This window comes from Pipistrellus hanaki, assembly GCF_964339955.1.
Source record: "Pipistrellus hanaki genome assembly, chromosome: 19".
Taxonomy (NCBI): Eukaryota; Metazoa; Chordata; class Mammalia; order Chiroptera; family Vespertilionidae; genus Pipistrellus; species Pipistrellus hanaki.
In genome coordinates this window covers 10,041,838-10,067,298 of record NC_140521.1, presented here as the reverse complement: position 1 = coordinate 10,067,298, position 25,461 = coordinate 10,041,838, and the positions used below count along the sequence as shown (strand labels likewise).

At 57.6% G+C, this 25,461-nt stretch overlaps 2 protein-coding genes across 8 annotated transcripts in view; both read left to right on the top strand.

The window, feature by feature from the left end:
• TXNRD2 (thioredoxin reductase 2) overlaps positions 1 to 13,815 on the top strand; it is a 47,736-nt gene extending 33,921 nt beyond the window's left edge. For all 5 annotated transcript variants that reach the window (XM_084867930.1, XM_084867931.1, XM_084867932.1 and 2 more), the window contains exons 12-18: positions 4,237 to 4,373; positions 7,798 to 7,893; positions 8,365 to 8,457; positions 10,071 to 10,142; positions 10,316 to 10,413; positions 12,407 to 12,615; positions 13,532 to 13,815. In XM_084867930.1, coding sequence (XP_084724056.1) covers positions 4,237 to 4,373; positions 7,798 to 7,893; positions 8,365 to 8,457; positions 10,071 to 10,142; positions 10,316 to 10,413; positions 12,407 to 12,530 — 620 coding nt within the window. In that variant the 3' untranslated portion in view covers positions 12,531 to 12,615; positions 13,532 to 13,815. The remainder of the gene's footprint in view (positions 1 to 4,236; positions 4,374 to 7,797; positions 7,894 to 8,364; positions 8,458 to 10,070; positions 10,143 to 10,315; positions 10,414 to 12,406; positions 12,616 to 13,531) is intronic.
• A 9,519-nt stretch (positions 13,816 to 23,334) lies between these two features.
• The window catches only part of GNB1L (G protein subunit beta 1 like), a 52,649-nt gene continuing 50,522 nt past the window's right edge, over positions 23,335 to 25,461 (top strand). For 2 of the 3 annotated variants that reach the window (XR_014793450.1, XM_084867290.1), the window contains exons 1-2: positions 23,335 to 23,468; positions 23,731 to 23,828. The gene's annotated coding sequence lies outside the window, so the exon portion shown is untranslated. The remainder of the gene's footprint in view (positions 23,469 to 23,730; positions 23,829 to 25,461) is intronic. The other variant, XM_084867291.1, reaches the window with a different exon arrangement.

Sequence of the window (25,461 nt, the reverse complement as noted above, 5' to 3'; positions counted from 1 at the left end):
ACTAGTAACGATCAGCACTGAGAGTGCGCCGAGCCCTCACCTTACCCCCTTCCCCTTCGGGAAGGAGCAGAGCCCTGAACCCCCGAAGAAGCAGCCCTGGGGGTGTGGCCTCCTGCCCGGCCCGTAGAACCTGCCCCAGGGAACTAAACGTAAACAGACATGCGGGCAGATGGCCATCTCCAGCCGGGGGTGTCCAGGGAGCAGGACTTGGGAGCCTCCCGGAGTTCCCCGGGGGAGCCATTCAGCGATACTTGGACCCCAGCTGGTGCCAAGAGCCCAGGCTGAAGGGGGAGACATTCTGTGCGGGGTCGGTAGGGGTGTTGGGGGGGGGGGGATATTGTGTGTGACACGCAGGGTGATGCAGCCTGGGGCACGGTGGGGGCTCCCCTCTTCCCCCAAATCCTTCGAGGAGTAGTACCTTTATTTATTTTTTAATCCTCACTGGAGGACATGCGTATTAGTTTTAAAGAGCGGGGAAGGGAGAGAGAGAAACATCGATGTGAGAGAGAAACATCAGTTGTCTTCCCATACACAGTGGAATCAGGGATCAAACTTGCAACTTTTTGGTTTACTGGACGATACTCTAGCCAACTAACAGCCATACCGGCCAGAGTTGTACCTTTATTTTTACCTAAGATAAAGGGAAAACGGGCCTAGGCTGGACATTCTCCATGTGGTAGAGCTGCCCTGCTGGTGAGGCCAGCCACTGCTTCCACCCTGGCACCCATTCTCCTCCCTCTGGGCCTCGGGGGCCCTGAACATTCTGCCTTCAAAACGGACTGTAGAGGCAACCTGATTCCTGCATTTGTTATTCCTAAGTTTGATATTTAGTAACAAATTTACTGCTTTTAAATGTATCTATATAGTAGTCTCCTGGTATGCATGGTCTTGCCTTCTGCTACTTCAGTTACCCGCAGTCAACCGAAGCCCAAAAATATTAAGAGAAAATTCCAGAAACAAACAGCGCACACGTTTTAAATGGCATGCTGTTCCGAGTAGAGGGATGAAATCTCGCGTGATTCCACTCCATCCTGCCTGGGACGTGAATCGTCCCTCTGTCCAGGGTCTCCACAGTGTCTCTGCCTCCCCCCCATTAGTCACTGAGCAGCCGTCTCTGTTACCAGATCAACTGCCCAGGTATTAACAGTGCTTGTGTGTTCAAGCAGCCCTTATTTTACTTAATAATGGCCCCCAAGCAGATGAGTAGCGATGCTGACAGTTCGAATATGCCAACCAGGAGCCATAAAGTGCTTCCTTTAAGTGAAAGGGCCTGCATGTATAACAGTGACTTTCAACCGGTGTGCCGCAGGAATTTTTAAAGCATGCAATACCCGAACGAACCAGGGGCGCTGACCGCTTTTCCCTTAGGTTGTCAAATGAAAAAATGACAACAGTCACTGTGACAATAGCCGTCCGGTGTGAGTGAATCAAAACCATACCCATTTTTTTTTTTTTTAGTCAGATTGGCAGAAGATATATTTTTTTGGTGTGCCACAGAATTTTTAGTAATCAGTGTAGGTTTGCCATGAGATGAAAAAGGTTGGAAATTGCAGATGTATAAGAAAAAAAAAAAAAGTATAAGTTTCAGTACAAATGCACGGTTTCAAGCACCCACGGGGGGGTGTTGGAATGTATCAAGTCCGGGAACAGGGGGAGATGCTGTATTTTCTTAGGGACCTCGGATGTGGTTTGCTGGCATCCGCAAGGTGTGTAGTTGCCATGGTTACCGCAAAGCATGTGAGGAAATGCTCTTGGCCTCCTGTGACCGGCCAGGCAGGAGTGCAGGAGGGAGTTCGGGCACGGCGTGGTCAGCACCGTTTGGGATACCCGCTTGCCCCAGCCCTCAGCAATCCGCAGGAAGCGGTGGGCATGGTGAGCTGCGGTGTGCTGTGTCCCCCAGAACTGGGGGCCTGGGGAAGAGCCAGCGCGCTGAGCTGTGAGCCCTCTGCCTGCAGGGACCCTCGGCCCCCCCAGCCAGCCCCCTCCTCCAGCTCTGCCCACGGGGCCCAGCTCCTTCCTCACAGAGGCGCAACCTGTTTCAGTCCCTTCCCAAAGGCACAAGGGTTCCTGTGTGCCCACTGGTTCCAAGAAACCAATCTCTCTTATGATGTGGGAGTCAGGCCTGGACCCCCACCCCCACCCCCACCCCCAGGCCATCTTGTCCAGGGCAGGACACTGGCCGCGGTGGCGTGTCCCAGTTTGCATTCTCACGGGTCTCCAGTCATACCGCTCCAGTGCCGTCAGAGCGCAGGGACCCCGGAGCCTCTTGCTGCCTGTGTCTGGCCTCCTTGGTGAGAGGTGCCAGCCTGCCTGGCACCCGATTGCTGTGGCCGAGCAGAGGGAAGAGGCTGGAGCCGGCTCCCCATGAACTTGAGAAGCACGGCTTAGCCGAGTCTCTGTTTTGACTTCCCGCCTCAAGAGAGCAGCTGGAGGCGAGGTCTCCCTTTCACACGGCTCAGCCCTCCAGATGTCCACATTGGCACCGCCCGCTCCCCGGCCTCTTGTGTGTCTGAGCCACCGCACACTGTGGGAACCGTGCCTCAGGAGTCATTAGTTTTTGTCATTAGGGGATCATCCACGAGCTGCCCACTGCCCTCTCGGAGAGTGGCCTTTGACACTTCCTGCTCAGTGAGGCCACAGCGACTAGATGAGGGGAAAAGGGGGCCCGTGCTGACAGCTCGGCTGTGATGACACCCACGCTGTAGCCTGTGGAGCCTGGCAGGGCGGCAGCTGCGCCAGCACCCAGGGACCACTGTCCCCTGCCCCTCCTGGCCTCTCTGTACCCAAGAGCAGGGTTAACCACGCTGACTGCACTGAGGGTGGGTGTGGTGTGCTCTGCCCCTGGGCCCAGGTCTGCTGTCCACTTTGGGGGTCTCAAAGCTGGGGCTGCCTGCTGGGCAGGTCATGACACACGGAAGCGGGGGAGCTGATGTCTGCAGGGTGGAGCTGCCACAGGAACCGCCTTGCAGCCCCCTAGAGGGGCTGTGGGGTCTGTCCTGAGACCCTGAGCAGCGTGTGAGTTGGTGCATTCTCACTGCTTGCTCAGGGCTGGCTCCCCTTCCTGTGACTGGCCAGGCAGGAGTGCAGGAGAGAGGACAAAAGGCCACAGCTGATCCACTCAGCCTGATGGTAGGATGGAAGCGTAAAATCACCATGAGGTGCTGTTCTCGCCCCAGTACGACCCGTCAGGAGGAGCGTGGGAGCCCTAGGGTCACAGAGAGTGGAAGGGCGGTCACTACGGCCCAGGAAGAGCCATATGGGGACTCACGAGGCCGTCAGCTCACCTGAGGCCCACAAGTGGGCTCCATGGGGACCTCAGTGGAAAATGCACGTGCAGGACAGGAGCCGCGGCTTCTGTGAGGGGCCTGGGTAAGGATAGTCTTCCCCGGGGGCGTGATGTCTGTAACAGCTGCATGGCCCTGTCCCGTCACGCCTGTGGCTGCTCTGCCATGTCCAAGGCACCCCGGCCCGGAGTGGGCTACACCAGGGTCATGGCCCCTTCATGGCGGAGGGGTTTAGTGATCACAGGCTCGATGCACATCGCCTTTGGGTCATCACTGCTTCTAGAACTTTCTGTGGTAAGAACCAGGAACTTTATATATATTTAAAAAAAATTAATGAATTTCAAATTTAACATTACGAGGTTTTAACTGTTCTCTGTGACACACAAGATCTGTTTGCAGCTTTATTGTTAGGACATAACCCTCTGAGGATATTCAGTTAGAATGTTGGTTCCTTCAGTTCTTGAACGAGTCATCTTTCTATTGCTCTGTTACCAGCTGCATCCACACCCAGGCCCCTTCGTTTCAGGTTATTTGTAGGTCATAGGGATTTCCCCCGTTTTTAATTTAAGTTTATTTTTTAATGTGTAATCACATAGATGGCTAAGAAAACAACATTGTATCACAGGATGTGCTTAGAGAAGTCCTATTCCTGACTCTGTCCCTTCCCCCAGCTTCCTCCCTTTCCGAGGCCCACTGTTTCTGCTGGTCCTGCCTCATCCTTTCACGGATTCTTTGTGCAAATAAATGTAAGGAGTGTGTGTGTGTGTGTGTGTGTGTGTGTGTGTGTGTGTTTGAGGCCCGTGGAGGCCAGGAGTCCCCCGACGATGTTTGTGTTTGATGTTTTACCAGTTCTAAAGTAGGCAGTCGGAGAAGTGTTTCAAATAAACCAAGGATCGTGGTCAGAACGGCTAAAGAAAACTGCGGTCAGTAAACTGCTCTTCCTTTCCTTCAGGGCGAGTTGCAGAAACCAGAAACCTGGATCTGGAGAAGGCTGGAGTGGACACCAACCCTAAGAGTAAGAAGATCCTGGTGGATGCCCGGGAAGCCACCTCCGTCCCCCATATCTATGCCATTGGAGACACAGCGGAGGTATGGCTGGTGCCCGCTGCCTGACCCCCTCCCCCGACCCTGGCCACCGACCCTGGCCAGGCCGTGGGGAGACACGTGGCTGACGGAGGCGCTGGGCCAAGTCCCAGGTGCCACTAGATGTGAGTTCTGGGAGGAGTCGGGCAGCCTCTCTCTCTCAAATGCTCTTCCTTGCCATGAAGGGTAGGTGGGGACCCTTACAAATGGCTTAGAGCAGTGTTTCCCAACCTTCTCTCATGATGAGAATCACCTGGTGGAGTTGTTAAAACACAGATTCCTGAATCCCAACTAAGAAGTGCTAAACTAGAATTTTTGAGAACATAGGTAAAATTGCATACCCAACTTAGTGCTCTGTATATAACATCTGTGTTAGAGCACTAGTTAAGTATACAATTTTACCTATATGTTCCCCAAAATTCTAGTTTAGCACTTCTTAGTTGGGATTCAGGAATCTGTGTTTTAACAACTCCACCAGGTGATTCTCATCATGAGAGAAGGTTGGGAAACACTGCCTTAGAGCACCGTTAGCAGATTCCTATTGCAAACCTCTGCGTCAGCTCTGAGGCAGGGACACCTGTTCACCGCCATGGCCGCCTCACCCTCCCCGCAGGCGGGCAGAGGTGCACTGGAAATGCCGCCACGTTGGCCCCAGGGCACTGGGTCTGATCTCTGGGCGGGTCAGCACTCTCCCTGGGCTGGCAGATGGGCAGGGCCTGAGGGCACTGGAGCCTGACAGCATGTGGACCCAGCCCCACCCAGGCCCGCCGGTTCCCTCCCCTGGAAAGGAGGGCGCACACTACCTACGAGTCCCTGGTGGAAGCCCTGTCCCCCCTGCCCCCCAGGCTCCTAGCAAGACCTTCCGCTGGTCAGTTGTGGGGCCCCTGCTCCCCCGAAGCCTCAGGAACAGTCAGCCTGCCCCACACGTGTGCAGCACACACCGAGGAGGTGGCTCAGGAGAGTCCCTGGTCAAGGGACCGAGAGGGGCCCCAGGCACCCTGACCCCAGCAGCCTCCCGGCTTGGAGACCTGCTGGTGTCACTGACACGTGTCCCAGGGCTGCCATCCCAAATCACGCGCACGGGGTGGCCGAGGACGATGGAAGTCTACTTTCCCTGATTCCGCAGCCTGGAGGTCTGAAGGCTCCCCCTCCGAAGCCTCTGGGGAAGGACCTTTCCCGCCCCTTCGAGCATCTGATGGCCCGGATGGTCCTGCTCGGAGCGGCAGCCCTGCAGTCTCTGCCTCACGGGACCGTCTCCTCCAGGGGGCTGCGCTCTTGTTCTTCTCCTGGCAGGACCCTCTCGTTGGATTTAGGGCCCCCCCCTACTCCAGTATGACCTCATCTCCATCCTTACCTTAGTCATATCTGCAGAGACCTTTATTTCCAAATAAGGCCACGCTCTGAGGTTCCAGGCAGAGGTGAATTGGGGCTGGGGAGCAGGGAGCCGTTAAGCCCACAACGATGTGCTAATTTACATTCATTCATTCATTCATTCATTCATTCATCATGTGCTGACTGAGTGCCCACTGTTCTGGTACCGATAACTGTTCTGGGTATTGGGGCCACCGTGGGAACAGATAGAATCCCAGGCCTCAAAGGGGTAACATTCTGGTAGTGGCCGCAGGTGACAAACACCAGGAAACTATTCCAGATTCAGAAGATGCTTAGTTCCTGGGGGTCAGGAGAGATGTAAGGAATTTTCAGATTCAGAAGATGCTCAGTTATGGGGTTGGGGGGGGGGGTGAAGGAAGTCTGGGCTGGAGAAGAGCTAGAAAAGGCACAGGGGAGCTGAATGAGGATGCTTGTGTCCAGGTACACCAGGGAACCCACTTTGGGAAATGCCTAGGGATGGGGGAGCCAGTATCTAAGGTGAGTGGGTCCCTGGGTGGGGAAACCTGGAGCTGCGAGGCAGCTGTCGCTGATGCTGCGGGACCATCCTTCCCGCAGTCTCTGCTGTGGTCATGGTGTCTGGGGGCCTTGGAGAGAGCTGGGACACATGGGGACAGCCAGGGCGGGTACACGCAAGGCTGGGCCTTCCTGTTGTTGGTGAAGGGCCAGTGTTCCCATCGGCGTGGATGGGGCTTCGGGGACAGCTCAGCTGGGGCGTGTGGCCAGAGCTCTGGTCAGTTCTCCTCCAGGTCAGCTTTGACCATCTAGTGGTCCTGATGTGTCAATGGAAGGGAGTGACTGCACGTGTTCTCAAGTGTCCCGTGGACCCAGCCTGCGCAGCCAGCGGCCGCTGCTCAGAGTGATCTCTGATGGCCTGGGGGTGGCATTGGCTGCCGGTGTCCGTCCCGTGAGCCGTGCCCTCAGGCAGCGCCGTGGTCTCAGGGGAGAGCCCAGTTCGAATAAGACGCGCTCTCTACGCACCCCAGGAACGGAGTGAGTTGGAGTCCCATCAGCCTCAGGGCTTGTGCTAACACAGCAGAAACAGTTCATATTTTAGACCAGTGCTCGCCAACCTCTCGGACCTCACGGACCACCGGTTATCGACCACTGCTTTATACCATGTGGCCAGGAGCATATGGCACACACAAAGCATCACGTATTCAGATAATTAAATTCGCTTCCTTGGGAAGGTCATTCTGAGCAGGCACAAGGGTTAACACTGCAATGGTCCGGGTTGGTGTGTGTGTTGTGTGTGTGTGTGTGTGTGTGTGTGTGTGTGCAGGGGGTGGGGTGAGCCATTGTTGAGTGCGATATTGTGCGCGTGCGCCTGGAGGTTTCCTGAACTAGCCAGGCTCAGTGGAATGCACAGTCTGCTCTCCTGAGTTATCTCTGCGGATCTCCATTCATTTCTGGAATGTCAAACAACATCTGCATTTCCTGCTGCTGCAGGGGTGATTGGCAGCTTGTCCTGGGCCTACCCGTGCAGGAACGCTGAGGGCTGTGTCCCCCGCTCTCGCCCCCACCCCCACCCCCCTGCCTGCAGGACACACACTGGGACAGAGGGGACCCCAGGAGAGCTGCATTTTCACGTTGGGTTTGTAATGGGCTGTGGTGAGCGGTGTCAGGAGCGCACAGAATGCCAGGGCCCGGGCCAGCCAGAGGCCCAATCCATTGAAGGGCTGAGTGGCAGCAGGATCTCTGGAGCTTTGTTGTGGGCTCAGCTCTGCCAGGTCGCTGCCATGAAGAAGGGGTGCAGGTAGAGGCCTCGAGGGAGCCTGGCGGGCTCGTTAGAAGCTCACCGCTCTGCTGGGGAAGGTGTGATCACCCAGAGCTGGGCGGAGGGAGTGAGGAGAGAACCACCGGCTGGCGGAGGGCCTGCTGTCCCAGGGCGGCCCAGCAGCAGACAGCGCCGGGGAGTTTCTGACAGGGAGACACCTCACTAGGGAGGTGGAGGGTGATGGAGGGACTGCACGGACTCCCTAACGAGACACGCTGAGCTGACTCCGCTTCTCACTGACTCCACGCTTCTCCCTCCTCGCAGGGGCGGCCTGAGCTGACACCCACCGCCATCATGGCAGGGAGGCTGCTGGCCCAGAGGCTCTGCGGCCAGTCCAAAGACCTGATGGACTACGACAATGTGAGTGCTCATGGCTCTTCCCGGGCTAGCTTCAGACTGAAGCGTGAGGGTATGTGTGCACGTTTACGTAGGGGTGCACATATGTACACATCTGTGTGTGTGCGTGTGGGTGTGTGGTGCGAGTACATGTCTGTGTGCGTGCATATATCTGTGCATTTTGTGCATGTCTGCATATGTGCATGCATATATCTGTGCATTTTGTGCATGTCTTTGCATATGTGCATGCATATTATGGGTATATATATACACATCTATATTTGCATGTGGGGGGTGTGTGCATCAGTGGGTGGGTGCATGTCTGCGTGTGTGTGTGTGTGTGTGTGTGTGTGTGTGTGAAGTTTAGCCCAGGAATAAGTGAGTGAGTCTGCCCACCGCTTGTGGCCTGCCAGCCAGCGTGTCTGGTGACTTGGCCCGGTGAGAACCTTCAATCTTGTGTCCCAGCGGTGTGCCTGACTCAGAACCTTCTCCCAGGTCCCCACGACGGTGTTCACCCCGCTGGAATATGGCTGCGTGGGGCTGTCCGAGGAGGCGGCGGTGGCACGCCACGGAGCCGATCACGTGGAGGTCAGTCAGGGCCCCGAGCAGAAGGGGCCGCCACAGCGTGACACCTGTGTGGCCCTCGTGCCGTCTGGCACCCGCTCCCTGAGAGGCCCAGCAGGCGAGCAGGAGAGCTGACTTTCCTGCATCCCAGGACTGCACCTCTGAGGGCAGGAGCGGGGCGGGGCCTGGGGCCCAGAACCAGGGCTGTGAGGCTGTGATGTGGCCGGAAGGGACATGTGCATGGATGGGAGTGTTAGAGGGTGGCCTCGGGAGCCTTTGCAGTGTGGCCACCTCACAAGGGCACATGTCTCCCTAGACCTGGGAAGGCTTCTGCACTCTGACCTCTAACCCTCGTCTCCTATTCTCCTGCCCCAGCCTGGCCCTGCCCCCAGGTACCTCGACTTCCTGCAACTCCCCAACTCCCCTGTGATCTCTGCAGTCTGTGACCCCTCACCTGCCCCCCAGCCCCCTGCCAGCTTCTGCCTCTGCTCCTCTTACGAGACCCGCTCAGTCCCCGCAGGCCCCTGACAGCCCAGCCTCAGCCTCTCATCTCAGAGGCAGGGCTTTCGTCAGACAAGGCTGCTTCTGGGGTGTGCTCCGACGGGCCAGCTGTGCCCGGGGGTGGCACAGCGCGTGCCCAGGCAGCCTGGCAGGACTTGGGGACACTTTGGGTGCTGGAAGCCTTCGTGTGGCCTCCTCTTGCTGCCGCAGCCTGCAGGCGGACCGATTAGGAACCAGGCCCCATGCGGCCACCACAGCAGGGCTCGGGGCCCTCTGGGAATAGGGCCCTGGACTCCGGGGCCTGCCCCTTGCCCCAGCGCCCCAGTCCCCTCCATCAACAGGCCCCGCTTGACAGGCCGGCCTTCCCCTCAGCACTTTATTTGCTATTTTTGTTTGATTCATCGCGAGTACACTGGGACATATGTTCGTGGCATTTTATAATGTTGTTTTATGTTTCACAATGTTGAATGGCCAAATACCCTTTGTTTGTTTTTTTTACAATTCGGTCTTCGTTAGAACAATATTCTCTGAAGCTCCATTAATTAATAATGGCTGTGCAACACATGTGAGGGCCCTGCTCATTTTTTACTTGGCCGCAGCCCCGAACGCGCTGTCGGTCGGTCCCTTCTCGGGTGCTGAAAGCCTTTGTCCGACAGCTCCGGTGTGGGCCGCGGGGCCCTGCGCCTGCCCCCTCCTCCCTGCTCAGCGAGGGCCCCCCAAGCCCCAGGGTGCCTGAGGGAGGCCAGACGGCCACCCGCTCACCCGCTCCCGTCTCCCGCCGCCGCCGTCACCCGGTCACTCCGCAGCGTCCACTCAGACCGCCCTCCTGGGGGGTTCCCGTGCCCTGTGCTGAGCTCTGGGCCCAGGGCCCAGTCACGGCGGGTGGCGCTAGCCTGGTGCCTGCTCTGCTGCCATGGTTCACGGGGACCTCGGCCTGACGGGGAGAGGCCTGCCGCACAGAGCGGCTCTGGCCATAGACGGCCTGTGCGAGGGGGAGGGTCCTGGCCCTGGACCACAGCCGCGTGGGAGAGCCCGGGGCCCTGCCGCGTCCGCACAGCCTGTCCGAGCTGGGCCGTGTGCAGGGGGCTCGAGGGGCTGCAGCCACTGACTCCTGGAACCGGTGTCTTGTCGCCCAGGTGTATCACGCCTACTATAAGCCACTGGAGTTCACGGTGGCCGAACGGGACGCGTCCCAGTGTTACATAAAGGTGAGTGTCCTCGGGGGCCAGGCCGGGGCATGCCAGAGGGTGAGAGAGAGGGAAAGAGTGGGCCCCGGGGGTGGGGGAGCCCCCCACGGCCACACATACATGGGGGGGGGCGGTCCACAGGCAGCCCCGGGCTCCCGCCTCCGGCAGGCGGCAGCTGACTCTGTGGCTTTCAGATGGTGTGCCTGCGGAAGCCCCCGAAGCCAGTGCTGGGCCTGCACTTCCTGGGCCCCAACGCGGGCGAAGTCACTCAGGGATTCGCGCTGGGGATCAAGTGAGTCCGGGAGAACGCGGCCGCGGCCCGGTGCGCAGACGGGGGTCCCTCTGTGTGTTGGCAGCGCCGCAGGGAGCTTTCTGTGTTCTCCGCGGGACGGCTCCCCCGAAGGGCAGGCTCAGCCAGGCCAGAGGCAGCTTCCTCCTCCCGCCAAACCCCGCTAAGCCGGCCACGCCGAGTGTGTATGGCCAGGCCACTTGGGGAGCAAGAGGAGAGCGTCCTGCCCTTGGCGGCCCTCGGGGGAAGGGGGGAAGGGGGGTCACTCGTTGGGCCTCTCTCACTCAGAGTGAGCACGATTAGGGCCCTCATTCATGGGCCTCAGCACCCAGGTGGCCATGAGCCAAGTCTCAGCCTCAGGTGCGTTGTGAGTGCCAGCCCCTCCCCTCCCGCACCCTCCCTCTGCACCCCCCCCCCCCCCCAGCAGGCACTCGTCTGCGGGAGCCCCAGCCATTGTCTGGATCTCGGGCTGAGGCTGTGCACTGTGGGCCCCCGCCTGGAGCCTCTGCTGACGGAGGTTCTGGGTAGGAGTGGGTTGCGTAGGCCAGTGAGGAGGTTGGACAGCTGGGTGTGGGCCTGCCAGAGGTTGGGGCGGGCGGGGGGGGGGGGGAGAAGGAGGAGGGGCTGGACTCATAAAGGAAGACATGCCTCCTGGATCCCCATTGATTCTTGGGGTGTATGGAGGTTCAAGGAGCAGGACTGATACCCAGAAAACCTGGTGATGGAGGGCTACAAAGGTGAGGGTCTAGTCCAGACGTCCCAGAGACACCTCGGCCTCGGCACAGGCCCTCCGATGGGCACCCGTCACAGGGCAGCCAGCCTCAGGCCTCCCATTGCCCTCCGAGCCCTTCCCCCACGCATCCAGGCGATCACTGGGGGTGGGGTCAGGTTCTCCCCGGAGGGGAGGGGAGCTGAGCCTCGGAGGGGAGGCGGGCGGCAGGGCTGGGTCCAGGAACATGTGTCCGTGGTCCTTAATCACGGGATTCATCTCACATGGAGTGACCATTGGAAGGAGGCCCAGGAGCCTGGTACAAAGCTCTGCTGAGCCTTGCCAGAGCCCACTGTGGGAGGGCAGTCCACCCTGGGCACAAGGAGAACAGCTGAGGGTGCCCCCTGGAGCCCAGCCCCTGACCTGTGTGAGTGCTGGCAGGCCGGCTCCCCCAGGCTCCGGCCCAGATCTCCGTGGCACTCGGATGCTTTTGTCAGGACTGTCACTCAGCTGGAACAATTTCTGGAGACTCTAAAATGCGGCAGCCTTTTTAATAACGCAACTGGAAAGGGCTGGTTTCTTTCACATGCAAAGGACTCTTAGAAATCAACAGTAATAATAGGATGAATCCAGTAGACAGAGAAGATGAACAGGCAATTCAGAGGAAAAGAGCATAAAAATAAGTAGAGAGCTGATGTGTCTCAATCAGGATTTTAAAATGTAATTAAAACACCAGGAAGCCCTTTCGGCCGGGGAGGGTGTCCAGCAGATCCTTTCCCAGCGTGCCCAGGATGCACCGTGCATGGGGAGGGGTCGTGGGCAGCACGCAGGCGGCACTTGTGAGCAGAAGAGCCGGCTGGACGGGAGGCTGGGCGGGTGCAGGCTGCGGTGGTAACACGTGGGCTCAGGCAGACCGAGGACGTGGGCCCCCGGCAGGACCAGTGGAGCCACAGCCCCAGCAGAGCTGTGTCTGGTGGGCGGGGAGCCGCAGGGGGCCAGGCTGGAGCAAGTGAGGGAAGGTCAGGTGGGAGGTGGGGCCCCCTCTCCCCCGGCCAATGCAGGCATTTTCTCGGAGGGAGATGGGATGGGTCCAGCTGTTGTTGGCAGGTGTCTCTGGTTGCTGGCTGCAGGAGAGAGGGTGGGGGCCAGGCTTGGGAGGGGGTGAGGAGACCAAGACCTCTGAGGTGCCCTCCTGGGTGCCACCCTCCCGGGGGCAGGGTCACGTGCACAGGCCTCCCTGCACTGCCTCACGGCCCCCCTCCCCCCCCCCCCCCCCCCCGCGTGCAGGTGCGGGGCCTCCTACGCGCAGGTGATGCGGACGGTGGGCATCCACCCTACGTGTGCCGAGGAGGTGACCAAACTGCGCATCACCAAGCGCTCCGGCATGGACCCCACCGTGACGGGCTGCTGAGGTTAAGCCGCCATCCCTGCCGAGCCCAGGGCACACGGCACGCCCGCTGCCCCCACCGCCAGGCCCTTTGGGGCTTTGGATCCAGGTACGTGTGGGCCGGGCTCCCAGTGAGGATAGAGCCGTGACAGAAGGGGAGGGTGCCACTGTGAACTGCCCTCCAGGTGCCTGGCAGGCTGTACCCGCCCTGTGCCACCTCCCAGGGAGCCCCGGGCCCGGGCCATAGGAACCAAAGACACAGGGATGGGAAAGGAGGCCGCTGAGGGCCCCACCCTCCCCAGGATGCCCCAGGCCCCGGCCTGGCTGCCGCTGCTCCCACAGGCAGGAAGTGTCTTGTGGGCTCACCCATCTCCGTGGCCTGTGCCAGGTGGCACACTGGATGTGGAAAGCGCCCCCAGGCCGAGCTCAGCGGCCCCTGGGCGCTGGCGCTGGGCGGGAGGAGCGGGCCTCCCTCTCCTTCCCGCTCATTTCCCTCTCGCCCAGAAGGTGGAGATGCTGCCTTGCGCACAGCTGCCTCTGCCAGAGCTGCGCAGGGCCGGGCTGGGCCAGCAGCTGCCGGAAACCTCTCGCTCATTGTTGCCTCCACCCCTCTTCTGAGGAGGAAGGCATTAGCGAGACCCTCCCTGACCCCGGCCCCCGGGCTGGCTGCCTGTGGTCCGAGCCTTCCATCTCTCAGGCCCAACATCCTCCGGCTCAGCCTGAGGGGCCGTGCGGTGGCTCAGGGCCTCTCCAGGGGCACCGGGGGCACCTGCTCCACCAGGGTGCCCCCGTCAGGGCCGCCTTCTCTGTAGACAAACGGAGGAAACTGATATCTGAATGTCACACCTAAAAGATGATAAACATTTTACCATCCGCAAAGTAGTTTTCACAGTACAGTGCTCCCTGTGACCCACCCCGGGGGTCCGTCTGCCCCGAGAGGGTCCCTGCACGTGGGCAGGAGAGTCGTGGCCACGGGTGTGCGGGGCTGGGGTGGCCACCTCATGCTGACCCCCCGCCTTTGGCAGGACACCCAAGGCCCAGCCCAGGCGACCCTCAGCCCCGCCTGGAGAGCCCCGAGGTACCCGGCGTGGGCGGCGTGTCTGGATGGACTGCCCGTGTGCCCTGCAGGGATGGCCCCCGTGGGACGTCAGCCCCACACCTGCCCCGTTGCCCCTCGTGCCCGGGCCGGCCCTGCCAGGCCCCCGATGCCAGTTGATGACGACCTGCGCAGAAACCCACCCCGTGGGCTGCCCACGTCTGAGCCCCCCTGGCATTTCTGGAGAGCAAATAAAGAGGGTGTTTTCCTCAAGTGTGCCCTGCCTGTAGTGCCCCCGATGTGCCCCCACCAGCCTTTCACTCACACACACACACACACACACACACACACACACACCCATCACCTCCCTTCGTCATTTGGGAACTGCTTCCAGATGGTTCTGCGACGGGAGCTGGGTAGCATCCCTGCGTTCCCAGCATCAGTGCCTCGGAGGACCCCGGCCCTTCCTCCCCGCACCGATCTCGGGGAACCCCTCCCGGGACCCTCTGAGCTCCCGGTAGGCGAGCATCCTGCCAGCAGTGTGGCCCGGCGACAGGAGCGGGCAGGGGTTGGAGGCCCTCTGTCCCCTGAATGTCAGGCACCTCATTCGTTTCCACGGTGGCCTCCAAGCCAGCCCGTGTGCTGCGCTCCGGCTAATCCCGCACATTGAGGCTTGACGGTGCCTGTCAGTCACCGCCGAGAGAGAGCTGACAGCGCCGGGCAGGGCCTGGCATTGTGCTGGGGCTTTAGTGGCGGTTAATCTCGTGTCTTTCTTAAGAAAACATCACTTAGTCTGCTGGCCCGGGAGCCCTGGATGGGACCCTGCTTGTCAGCAAACAAAGGAATGCCTTTGCGCCTTAATGGGCCTGCGGGAGCCTCGCTCTGTGGGAAGCGTGCGCGGGAGCTCTCAGACGCCCAATTAAGATGCCAAGTGCCGGGCTGGGCCGGGCCCTCTCGACAAGTGCAGCACGAGATCAGCCGTGTCCCATTTAACGCACGGCTGGCGGCGCGCCCCAGGCTGGATCCTGCGCGGGCCGCCTCCCCGCGGGGAGGAGGGGTGCCCTGTCGTGGAGGCAGAGGCGAGGTGTGCGGAGGTCAGCTAACGCGGGCTGCCAGGGGCCCTCCAGGCAGGGGCTGCAGGTGCCCTGAGCCCGATGGGTCTGCCTTGGGGCAGTGAGGAGCCCGGGATGGCCTTGTTGCTTTTGGTGACGATGGAAATGATGCCGCCTGAGTGGGACCCTCGTGCACACTGGGCACCTCTCTGAGGGGAGGGTCAGGATCGCCCACCACTGGCTGCCAGGGTGCTCCCACGTGCCTGCCCCCAGCCCCCCCCCCCCCGTGGTTTTCTCTGCACGCCCCTTTCCGCAGTACCAACCTTGCACCTGCCGTGTCTGCAATGCCCACCCTGGGCTGCCTGGCCTGTGCCATCCCCTGGGAGAGAGCAATGCACCCTTGGGGCTGGGCACCGCCAGCCTCGCCGTCCAGTCCTGCGGGGCTCGGGACAGCTCGTGGGGGTGCTGTCTGTGTGGCCCCTAAGCTCCACAGGCCCCTTCATGGGGTTCACGTTTTTTTTGGTAAATGGTGGGCAGGAGCCTAGAGGGCCTGGCCTTGGCGACCGCCATCGCCGGAGCCACCTTTGAGCCTCTGCCCTGTGCCCACTCCTCTCAGTATGCAATTCCTGCCACGGCGCCCAGTAACCTGGACTCCCACATGCACACACTGCTCTGGGGGGACCTGGGGGCCAGATTCTGGGGTCCCAGCTGGACAGGGTGTTCTGACAGCTGCTTCCCTGAGTGAGGGCTCACCCTGCACGTGGGCCTCAATAGGAGCACGGAGCAGTCATCTGTCCAGCATGCGGCTGGGCTCCAGGCTCACAGAATGGCCCGAGGCCCCTCTCTAGGCCCACCCCTGCCCCGCCCCCTCCTCCCAGGGACGCGGGAGGGGCCAGAGCGCCACAGGCCAGGTGCTCTCCACCTGGCCCCGAGGGCCGCCTTCCCGCCGCCTTTGCAAGTTTTTATGGTGCAATGAAAATATGATTTTAATTCCTCAGATTGTTTGGTGTAACCTACAATTACCCTGGGTGATTCCTGCACACTTCTGCCTACGGCTCAGATTGCACAACCCCATGGGAGGGAAGGGGCTGTGCTCAGGGGCCAAGCCACCCCCTCCCGGCCTAACCCTTAGCTCGGAAGCTGGGCAAGGCACCTCCAGCGGCACCCTCTCCCTCCCCCACCACTCCCCCACTCCTCTTCCCTCTCCAGCCGCTGAGGTGCTGTCCCCTCGGGAGGCAGGTATACAGAAGAGGGTGACAAGCAGTTTTTGAGGGCTGGATGGAAACTGAAATAGGCAAGGCAAGGGAGGAGGGGACTGACTGCAGGGTGCATAAGGGGCCATCAGCTCAGGGGAGGTGGACAAGATGCTTGGCTGCGGTCCCCTCCGAACCACAGGCTGCTGGTGTCTTCCCAGCATCTCGCAGCCCGGCCAAGGAGCCCAGCTTTCCTCAGCAGTAGTGGGCAGCACCCGCCCCCATGCATGCTTCAGCCATGCTTTTTACATGGCGGGGAGGTGGGGGGACCAGGAGGCCTGGCTCAGGAAGTGCCCACCTCGCTGAGCCAAGGGCCCTTGCAGGCAGAGCTGCCCCATGAGAAACAGGTCCGCATCCGGCGGTGCCCGTGCTTCCGGGTGTCTGTGCCTGCAGCCCCCGAGGACCCTGGGGTGGCTTGTCCCGAGCGTCTCAGCTACACGCCTCGCTGCACACCCAGCCCACGCAGCAGCTCGGAGCCCCAGCCTGCTCCACAGCCTGGCTCAGGCCTGAGCCCCTCACCCACCGCTCTCCACCGGGGGCAGTGAGAGCGGCCCCGGACCCTGCAAGAGGGGACCCTGAGTCGGCCAGACAGGGCCTGTGCCGTCTTGAGAGACCCATGGCTTCCGGGCCACATCACTGAGCCCTCCGGACTCTGTTCGGGCTCCAGATGCTCGGGCCACCCAGGTGAGGGGGCTCCTTGCATGGCCTCAGGGCCCTGTGCTCACATTGCTCACTGGCCGTGCACGCCTTGGTGTCTGGCTCTTATAAGTACATCGGGGTCCAGGCCAGGGCACTCAGGGGTGGCCACCAGGAGCCACTCCTGCCTCCCTGAGCTGTTCACAACCCACTGGGAGCCACTTGCCCTCCGTTCCCATCCCAGGGGTTCCCCCGAGGCAGCAAGGGCTGAGTGACTTTAGGAGTGATGCCCCAGGGAGGGGACAGGGTGGACGGGGGGTTGGGCCTGTCTTACAGATGCTGCTTCCTGTTCCACGTGCACTTGGTCATGGGATGGCCAGGGCCCAACCTTCAGACCCGGAAGTAACGTCTACAGGAGGACAGTCCAGGGCGCTCCCCTGCAGAACTGCCCTGAGCAGGCCTGACCTACTCTGCCCTGTGCCCACTCCTCCCCCACCTGCCACCCCAGCTCCCAGGAGTCTCCTGAATTTCTTGTACCGCCACAGTGGACCCCAGGAGCCCCGTACATGCTGGTCCTTGGCCAAGCGCCCGTGCCTGCAAGGCCAGCAAAGAGGTCACTGAGGGGGCCCCCTGGGGCCCAGCAAAGCATCTTAGAGCTGAGCTCACCTAATCCCAGCCCCAACACGCTATGGTGCTCGGGTTTCCCTAATCCCGAAACCCAAACCAGGGCCTGCAGCCTTCCCAGGGCCATCTGAGGGGGCGGCCAGAGGAACCCCTCCCGCGTGCCTGTTCTGTTTAGAGCTGACCCCCACCAGGACAGGACAGGGAGCTGGGCACCCACAGGGTGAAGATCCAACCCGGTGAGCCCCGCTGAGCTCAGGAAACAGCCGAGCCCTCGGCTCCCGGCTGGTCCAGGCAGGAAATTCAAAGCCGGCGGCGACAGCAGAAATGACGGGCGAGGCAGGCCCACCTCGAGCCCGCCAAGGTCCTGGCCTCTAGGGTTTCACGGGACAGTGATCTGGCCATGAAATTAAGCTTTTTCCCCCCCTAATAAAACCAGGATCTTTTTGGCTTACCACCGATGATCAAATAACACCAAATGCTTGGGAATAAAGGGGAACCATACACAAGAAACCGTGTGACCTTGTTACGTACCAGCTGGGGGTCAGGAGCCAGCTGGGCCCAGCTCTCTGCTCCGACCACTGGCCACTGACCCAGCCAAGGCTCCCAGGGGACTGGGCACGAGGCGCGTGGATGCGAGCACCCCAGCATGGGGCACCCCCATGTTTTGTATAGTTCCATTAGAGGCATGCAGGCATGTTGTGGTCTAAGCATCTTTGAAGAATTTTCATACCCACAATTTCCCCAGAGCACATGCAGTTAGCTCCTGAACTACCAGGGTCGAGATGGGAGACAGAATGTGAGATCAAAGCAACATACGAATGTGGTGGTGGTGTTGTTGTTGTTGTTGTGTGTGTGTGTGTGTGTGTGTGTGTGTTTTGGGGGGGTGGCTCCCACTTGATGAGTGAGAAAACCGATGCCCAGACCCCCCAGAAGTCCCCGTGGGGCACAGCGTGCAGCCACACTGCCTCCTTAGTGCCAGGCCTCTGCTTGTGGGACAGGGCAATGGGGGACAAGACCTCCAATGACTCCTTGTTCAGCCTGTGGTGGCCGGAACTGGGCGGGTGATTATGATAATAAAGCCCTAAGCATGAGCAGAGGTTGGGTTTCCATGGCTGGGGGAGTGTTTGATTTTCAAAGTCTTGGGGAGAAGGTGGATAAGTGGAGTATGTGGTTCACATCAGCCCACTCCTTGCAAGTCAGAGCCCCATCCAGCACCTTACATCTCTCCAAAGGTGTGTTACCCGTCAGCTCCCTGGTGCCTGAGCACATCAGGGCGGGAGGCTGCACCAGGAGGCCCAGGCACAGTGTGAATGAGGATTGCCTTCACCAGCTCAGACAAGCTCTGACCCCCACCCGCCCGCTTACCAGGCCCTCTGTGAACACCTGCTGCCTGAAGAACTTCCTACAGCAGTTCTTTTAAATATATATATATATATATATATATATATATATATATATATATGTGTGTGTGTGTGTGTGTGTGTGTGTGTGTGTGTGTGTGTATTTTATTGATTTTTTATAGAGAGGAAGGGAGAGGGATAGAGAGAAACATCAATGAGAGAAACATTGATCAACTGCCTCCTGCACACCTCCTACTGGCTCAGTGGATAGAGTGCCGGCCTGGGGACTGAAGGGTCCTAAATTCAATTACGGTCAAAGGCACATGCCCGGGTTGCAGGCTCAGTGCAGCCAATCAATGATTCTCTCTCATCATTGCTGTTTCTATCTCTCTTTCTCTCTCTCTGCCTTCCTCTCTGAAATCAATAAAAATATATTTTAAAAAAGATAATAAGGCAATGTTATGAACAAATTTAATTCAATACATTAGACAAGTTAGAAATGGACAGATTCCTTTACGTTTACAAGAAGAAGTAGAAAATATGAATAGCTTTACATCTCTTAAAGGAATTAAGTTCTTTATTAAAGGTATCCCATAAAGAAGACTCCAGGCCTACATATTTTCACTGATGAATTTTAAATATATTTTATTGATTTTTTACAGAGAGGAAGGGAGAGAGATAGAGAGCTAGAAACACCAATGAGAGAGAAACATCGACCAGCTGCCTCTTGTACACCCCTTACCGGGGATGTGCCCGCAACCAATGTACATGCCCTTGACCGGAATCGAACCTGGGACCTTTCAGTCCGCAGACCAATGCTCTACCACTGAGCCAAACCGGCTTTGGCTTCACTGATGAATTTTAGCAAACACTTAAGGAATAAATAATGCTACCCCTACACCAGTTATTTCAGAAAGTAGAGGAGGAAAAACACTTCCCAAGTCAGTTTATCAGGCCAGTATTACCTTGATTTCAAAACAAGACAAAGATGTCACAGGAAAAGAAAACAACGAACCAACATCCCTTAAGTAGGTAGACCAAGGTCCTTAACAAAATGTGAGTGTGCAGCCTAGCAATACATGCAAAGAATTCATTATGGCCAAGTGGGGTTTATCCAGGAATGCAAGTGGTTTTATGTCAACATTCAATCCTTGCGATTTGTCACATTAACAGAATGAACAAAAATACTGTGATTATAGTAAAGATGGTGTAAAAGCATTTGGCCAAATTCCACACCCATTTATAAAAACAAAAAACAAAAAAACACAACAAAAGTTCTGCAAACTAGGACTCAAAGGAAACTCCCTTAACCAAATAAAAAGGCATCTACAGCTAACACCAAACTTCATAGTGAAAGATCAAACACTCCCCTTCTAAGATTTAGAATAGGTCAAGGATGCCTACTCCTACCACTTTTCTGAAAGTTTTCACCACTGCAACAGGCAAAAAAAAAAAAAAAAAAAGTCATAATAGTTGTATGTGTGTGTGTATAGACATATATATGTATGTATACATATTCTATATAAATATACAAATGTTATATATAAAAGAAAGAAGGACAATTGTCTTTATTTGTATATGGTTGTGTATATAGATAATCTTAAGAAATTTATAAAACAACTACTAGAAATATTAAGTGAACCTAGCAAGAGCATAAGATAAAATGTCAATTCTATTTTTACATACTAGCAAAGAACAACTGGAAAATAAAAATATTTTTTTTATTTATTTTTAAAAAATATATTTTATCAATTTTTTACAGAGAGGAAGAGAGAGGGGTAGACAATTAGAAACATCACGGGAGAGAAACATCCATCAGCTGCCTCCTGCACACCCCCTACTGGGGATGTGCCTGCAACCAAGGTACATGCCCTTGACCGGAATCGAACCTGGGACCTTTCAGTTCGCAAGCTCTATCCACTGAGCCAAACCGGTTTCGGCTGGAAAATAAAAATATTTTAAATACTATTTACATTAGTATCTAAACCCTTAAAATATTTAGAGATAAATTTAACAAAATCAATTTTTAAAAACCTTAATTTAAAAAAAAGCAGAAGAGAGCAAATGATTGTGAGGATTTGAAAAAATTAGAAACTGCATTGCTGGTGGGTGCAGCTGCTGTGGAAAAGTTCGGTAGTTCCTGAAAAAGTTAAACATAGGGTTACCATACGATTCAGTAATTCCACTTCTGCGTATATACCTTAAAAAGGTGAAAGCAGGTACTCAGATATTTGTACATCCATGTTCATAACTTCACTAGTCACATCAGCCAAAAGATGGAAACAACCCAAGTGTCCATTAATAGATAAGTGGATAAACAAAATGTGGTATCTACATATATAAGCCTACGTGACCGATTGACCAGTCAACTGGTCGCCGTGACATGCACTGACCACCAGGGGGCAGATGCTCGACACAGGAGCTGCCCCCTGGTAGTCAGTCCACTCCCACAACCAACCTCCTGCAGCCAGCCAACCTCCCTCAGTTCCTCCCCCAGCCAGTTGACACCCCCATCAGCCCCGATCTCAGGCCAGACTGAGGGACCCCACCTGTACGTGAATTCGTGCACCGGGCCTCTAGTGTACACATAATGAAATATTATTCAGCCACAAAAAGACACAGAATTCTGATAGATGCTACAACATGGATGAACCTTTAAAACTATTCTAGCCCTGGCTGGCGTGGCTCAGTTGGTTGGAGCATCATTCCATACACTGAAAAGTCGTGGGTTCAATTCCCCATCAGAGCACATTAGATTGCAGGTTCAATCCCTGGTTGGGGAGTGCATCAGTGTGTGAGGCAACCAATCAATGTCTCTCTCTCTCTCTCTCTCTCTCTCTTGTCAAACAAATTCTCGGGTGAGGATTAAAAGCAACTATTCTAAGTGAAATGATAATGTGTGATTTCACTTATTCAAGGTACCTAGTATAGGCAAATTAATATAGACAAGTAGAATAGAGCTTACTAGGGACTGCTGAAAGAGGTGATGTTGAGGAGTTAAGTGTTTTATTTTTTAAAATATATTTTATTGGTTTTTTACAGAGAGGAATAGAGAGTTAGAAACATCGATGAGAGAGAATCAGCGATCAGCTGCCTCCTGCACACCTCCTACTGGGGATGTGCCCGCAACCAAGGTACATGCCCTTGACCGGAATCGAACCCGGTACCTTTCAGTCCACAGGCCGACGCTCTATCCACTGAGCCAAACCGGTTTCAGTGAGGAGTTAAGTGTTTAACGGGGACAGTTTCTGTGTGGGGTGATGAAGTTCTAGAGCTGGGTGGTGGTGAGGGGTGCACCACAATGTGAATGTAATTAGTGCCACTGAGCCTACACATGGCTACAATGGTAAATACTATGTCTTATATATTTTACCACAATTAAAAAAAATACATATACTTAGATGGCCTGAGTGGGAGGAAAAACGCAATTTGGACCTACACAGTTGTTTTCTGATGGCCTGGCCGGGCTGAATTAGCCTTTCACACAAGCCTGCTGATGGGCCCTGAGCTGGCCTTCGCTGCCTAGTGCCTGAGGTAAGCCAAATTGTCGGAAACTCCCCCTCTCCTTTGAGGCAGGAAGTTTAAATTATCAGGTCAATTAGGAAAGATACAACCGAAAAATACAAGTTTCATTCACGCTTCAAGGAGGCGTTTCCTGGCCGGGTGCCACTTCTATTATTTTTGGCCGAGGCTGCTGAAAGCCCCGCAGACCCGGTGGAGGTACAATGTGAGCTTTGATTTGCGTTTCAGAGATCAAAGAGAGTGCGTTTGGGTGTAAATGCAGATAACATTTCAGAGATCCTTTCATGAAAGGAGTCACTAGACCAGGGCAGAAGGGGAGCTGATGTGTTACGTGTGTTCGCCTTGAGAAAAATCATTTTTTTCCAGCGGCTTCGGCGCTGTCCCTGGCCCCAGGCACCCCTGGCCTGCATCCAGGTCCTTGGCCCACAGGACGTTAGGTCCTTGCGCTGGGGGCTGGCACCTTCTCCCACCTCTGTCTGGTCTAAGCACCGGGAGGGCGCGGGGAGGAGGCATGAGCTGTGCTTTGAGGGTGAGGAGCCCCCCATCCCGTCCTCCACCCGCGTTCCCAATGTCCCTGGGTGCTGACTGGGCACGCTGCTCCCGGCTGCCTTGGCAGGCTGCCCTCATTGTCCGCTCTGGGGCCGGCCTCTGCTGGGGTAGAGCAGCATAAACCCACCAACGATGCGAAACCCACAGGCCCCGCCCGCCCGCAGGTGGTGGAGGGTCCTTGGGGCAGAGCTGCCCGGCCGGAGGTATGCAGAGCCTGGCCCTTTAACACGGGGCACTGGACGGGGCCTCTTCGCGCAAACCCGCCCTGATGCCCGCAGCCCCCAGTGCCCCGCTGATTCGAGGTGGTAAACCCGGGCTCCAGGGGCTTCAAGAACTGCATCTCCACGAAACCGGTTTGGCTCAGTGGATAGAGCGTAGGCCTGCGGACTGAGAGGGTCCCGGTTCGATTCCGGTCCAGGGCATGTACCGTACATTGGTTGCGGGCCCATCCCCAGTGGGGGGTGTGCAGGAGGCAGCTGATGGATGTTTCTCTCTCATCGACATTTCTAACTCTCTCTCTCTTCCTCTCTGTAAAAAATCAATAAAATATATTTAAAAAAAACAAACAAACTGTGCCTCTGCAGGAGCCACGTGGGCGCCGCGGCGCCACCCGCTAGCTGCTCAGTCCTCCTCCCACGTGTGCTCCCCGCCCGCCCGGGCAGTGCCACCCGCGCAGCCCCGCCCCCTCCCGCCACTCCGCGCATGCGCACGCGGCCCTGCGTGCTCTCGTGGCACTTGGCGCGGCGTAGGGCTGAGCGCGATCCCATCAGCCCTCGCGCTGGCGAGACCTCGGAGCTTGCGCGCGGCCGCGACCCCAGGGCGCACGGCGCAGGCGCGGCGGCGGCGCCGTCCGGGAGGCTGTGCGCACGCAGGGGGTGTGGCTGCACCGCGCGCTGGGGCCCTGAGGTCCTCACTGCTCCGAGTTGGAGTCACTTATCTTCGGCTCTAGGGTCAGTGGGGCGGCGAGAACCCGGGCGACCGGCAGTGGGGTTCCGCCCTCCGTCCCTTCCCCAATCCCCGTCCTCGGAGACGGAGTCCCCGGCCTGGGTCCCCGCGGGCCTTCCGGCCACCGGGCCTCAGTTTGTCCATCCGCGCCAGGGCCGAGGGGGCGTCTGCAATGGTTTTCGGGTGGTTCCCGCCGTCTCTGCGTCCCCAGAGGTAGTCCCCCTCCGCCTCGCCTCACGGCGGCCGATCTTGTTCTCCGCTTTCTAGGTGACCCTGGGACTCTCGGCCTCGGAGGGAGACGCGTTCGCGAGGTCTCTGGCTGCAGATTCGTGGACTCTTTTCGTGGGCGCCTGGCGTAGCCGTAGGTGGGTCAGATTTCTCTTGGGGTGGAGCCTCTGAGCTCCGATCCCCGCGGCTTGCTGCGTGGCGGCTGCAGGAGGGGTGGGCAGTGGTCTGCCCTGAAGTGGAGGCACTTGCGATGGGGCTTTGGGCAAGTTGTGCTACTCTTGGGGGGCCCGGGGTCTCCTCGGAGTAGAGGATGTCCCATGGTGCCAGGCGAGGCAAGTGCATGTGAGCCTCGGTATCCTCTCCTTGACAGAGCGAGCGCTGTCCAGCCCAGAAGGGCCCAGATTCCTCGGTGCCAGGCATGGTGAGGATAGAAACCAGAGAGACCAGCAGATTGATAGGTGTGGGAGAGCCAGGATTCTCTCACCAGGCAGGCTCAGGCTTTGGAAGGTTCTGGCCCATGCAGGGCAAAGTTGGCTGCTTGGGGCAGAAATGCTTTCTTCCTGAGATTGCAGAGGGCACACAGGAGTAATGATGGGTTGGGAGGGTGACAGCTAGGGTTCCAAGTGGGGATGGGAGGTCCAAACTGGGAGAAGGGAGTGCATCGGCTCCTGGGCCTGGGATGTGGTCTCCGTGGGCGACCTGGCGCCTAACCTCAGGTGAGTGATCAGAGCTCAGTGAGGGACTGGACTGGACTGGACTCTGAGTGCACTGCATTTGGGTGCTGCTCCTTGGGCCACTGCTGCAGCAGGCCCGAGAATATTCTTTCCTTGTATTAGGATGGGAAAGGCTTTTAGGGGAAGACCACCCCCAGAGCAGGGAATATATCTAAGAGGTTCAGTAATGCTTGGGTGGCAGAGGTAGGTGCTGGTGGCCCTGGCAGCTTTGCGGGCTGCAGGCCACCCTGGGAGGTTCTGGGCGGAAAGACCAATAGAGCTGTGCCCTCCTGGAGGAACTCCCTCTGATGGGGGCCAGGCAAACACACGGGAAACTGCACACGAAGGTGTGTGCAGGCAGCGGTGCCCTAGGTGCGGAGCGCTGGGATGTGAGTGGAGGGGTGGGGTGTTGGGAAAACTGCACAAGGAGGGGTGAAGCAAAGAGTGCTGCAGAGGCCATGAGTGGCCCTCCCTTTGCAGAGCCTGGGGAGGTATTTGCATTAGGCTGGGCAGCGTGACAGCCCTCGGGGATGGCCCCTTGCTGTGGGAAAGAACTGTGCCTGCTGGTTGCTGCAGCCTCCTTTCCCTGAATACCCAGGGTTGATGATCACTGCTCCCCAGGCCCTTAGCAGGAGTAACTTGAGGGAGGTGAGAGAAGAGGCAGCACGTGGGATTAAACTTGAATGATCAGATGCTGGGTTCTCGACAGGGAAAGGAGTGCAGGGAGGTGGCATTCAGGGTCAGGGTGGCATTGCCTGTAGGCTGTACTCTGAGCGGTGAAGTGAGTCTGGAAAGCCTAGGGCCTAGAGACAGAGAATAGCATGGCCCGGGGCTCTGTCACACACACGGGTACCATGCTCCTAGTGCTATAGTGGAGGACAATCCTATGACCATCTGTGCCACAGGTTGGTGTTAGTGCTTGGGGCAGCTAAAGACTCCTAAGCAGGTTGTAAAGTGTAGTTCATAATTGGTGTGGTGAAGGTGATGGTTAAGGGTTTGGTCTCCAGAGCCAGGTTCAGCTGCCTCTGCCGCTTACTGCTTGGTGTGTGGCTTCAGA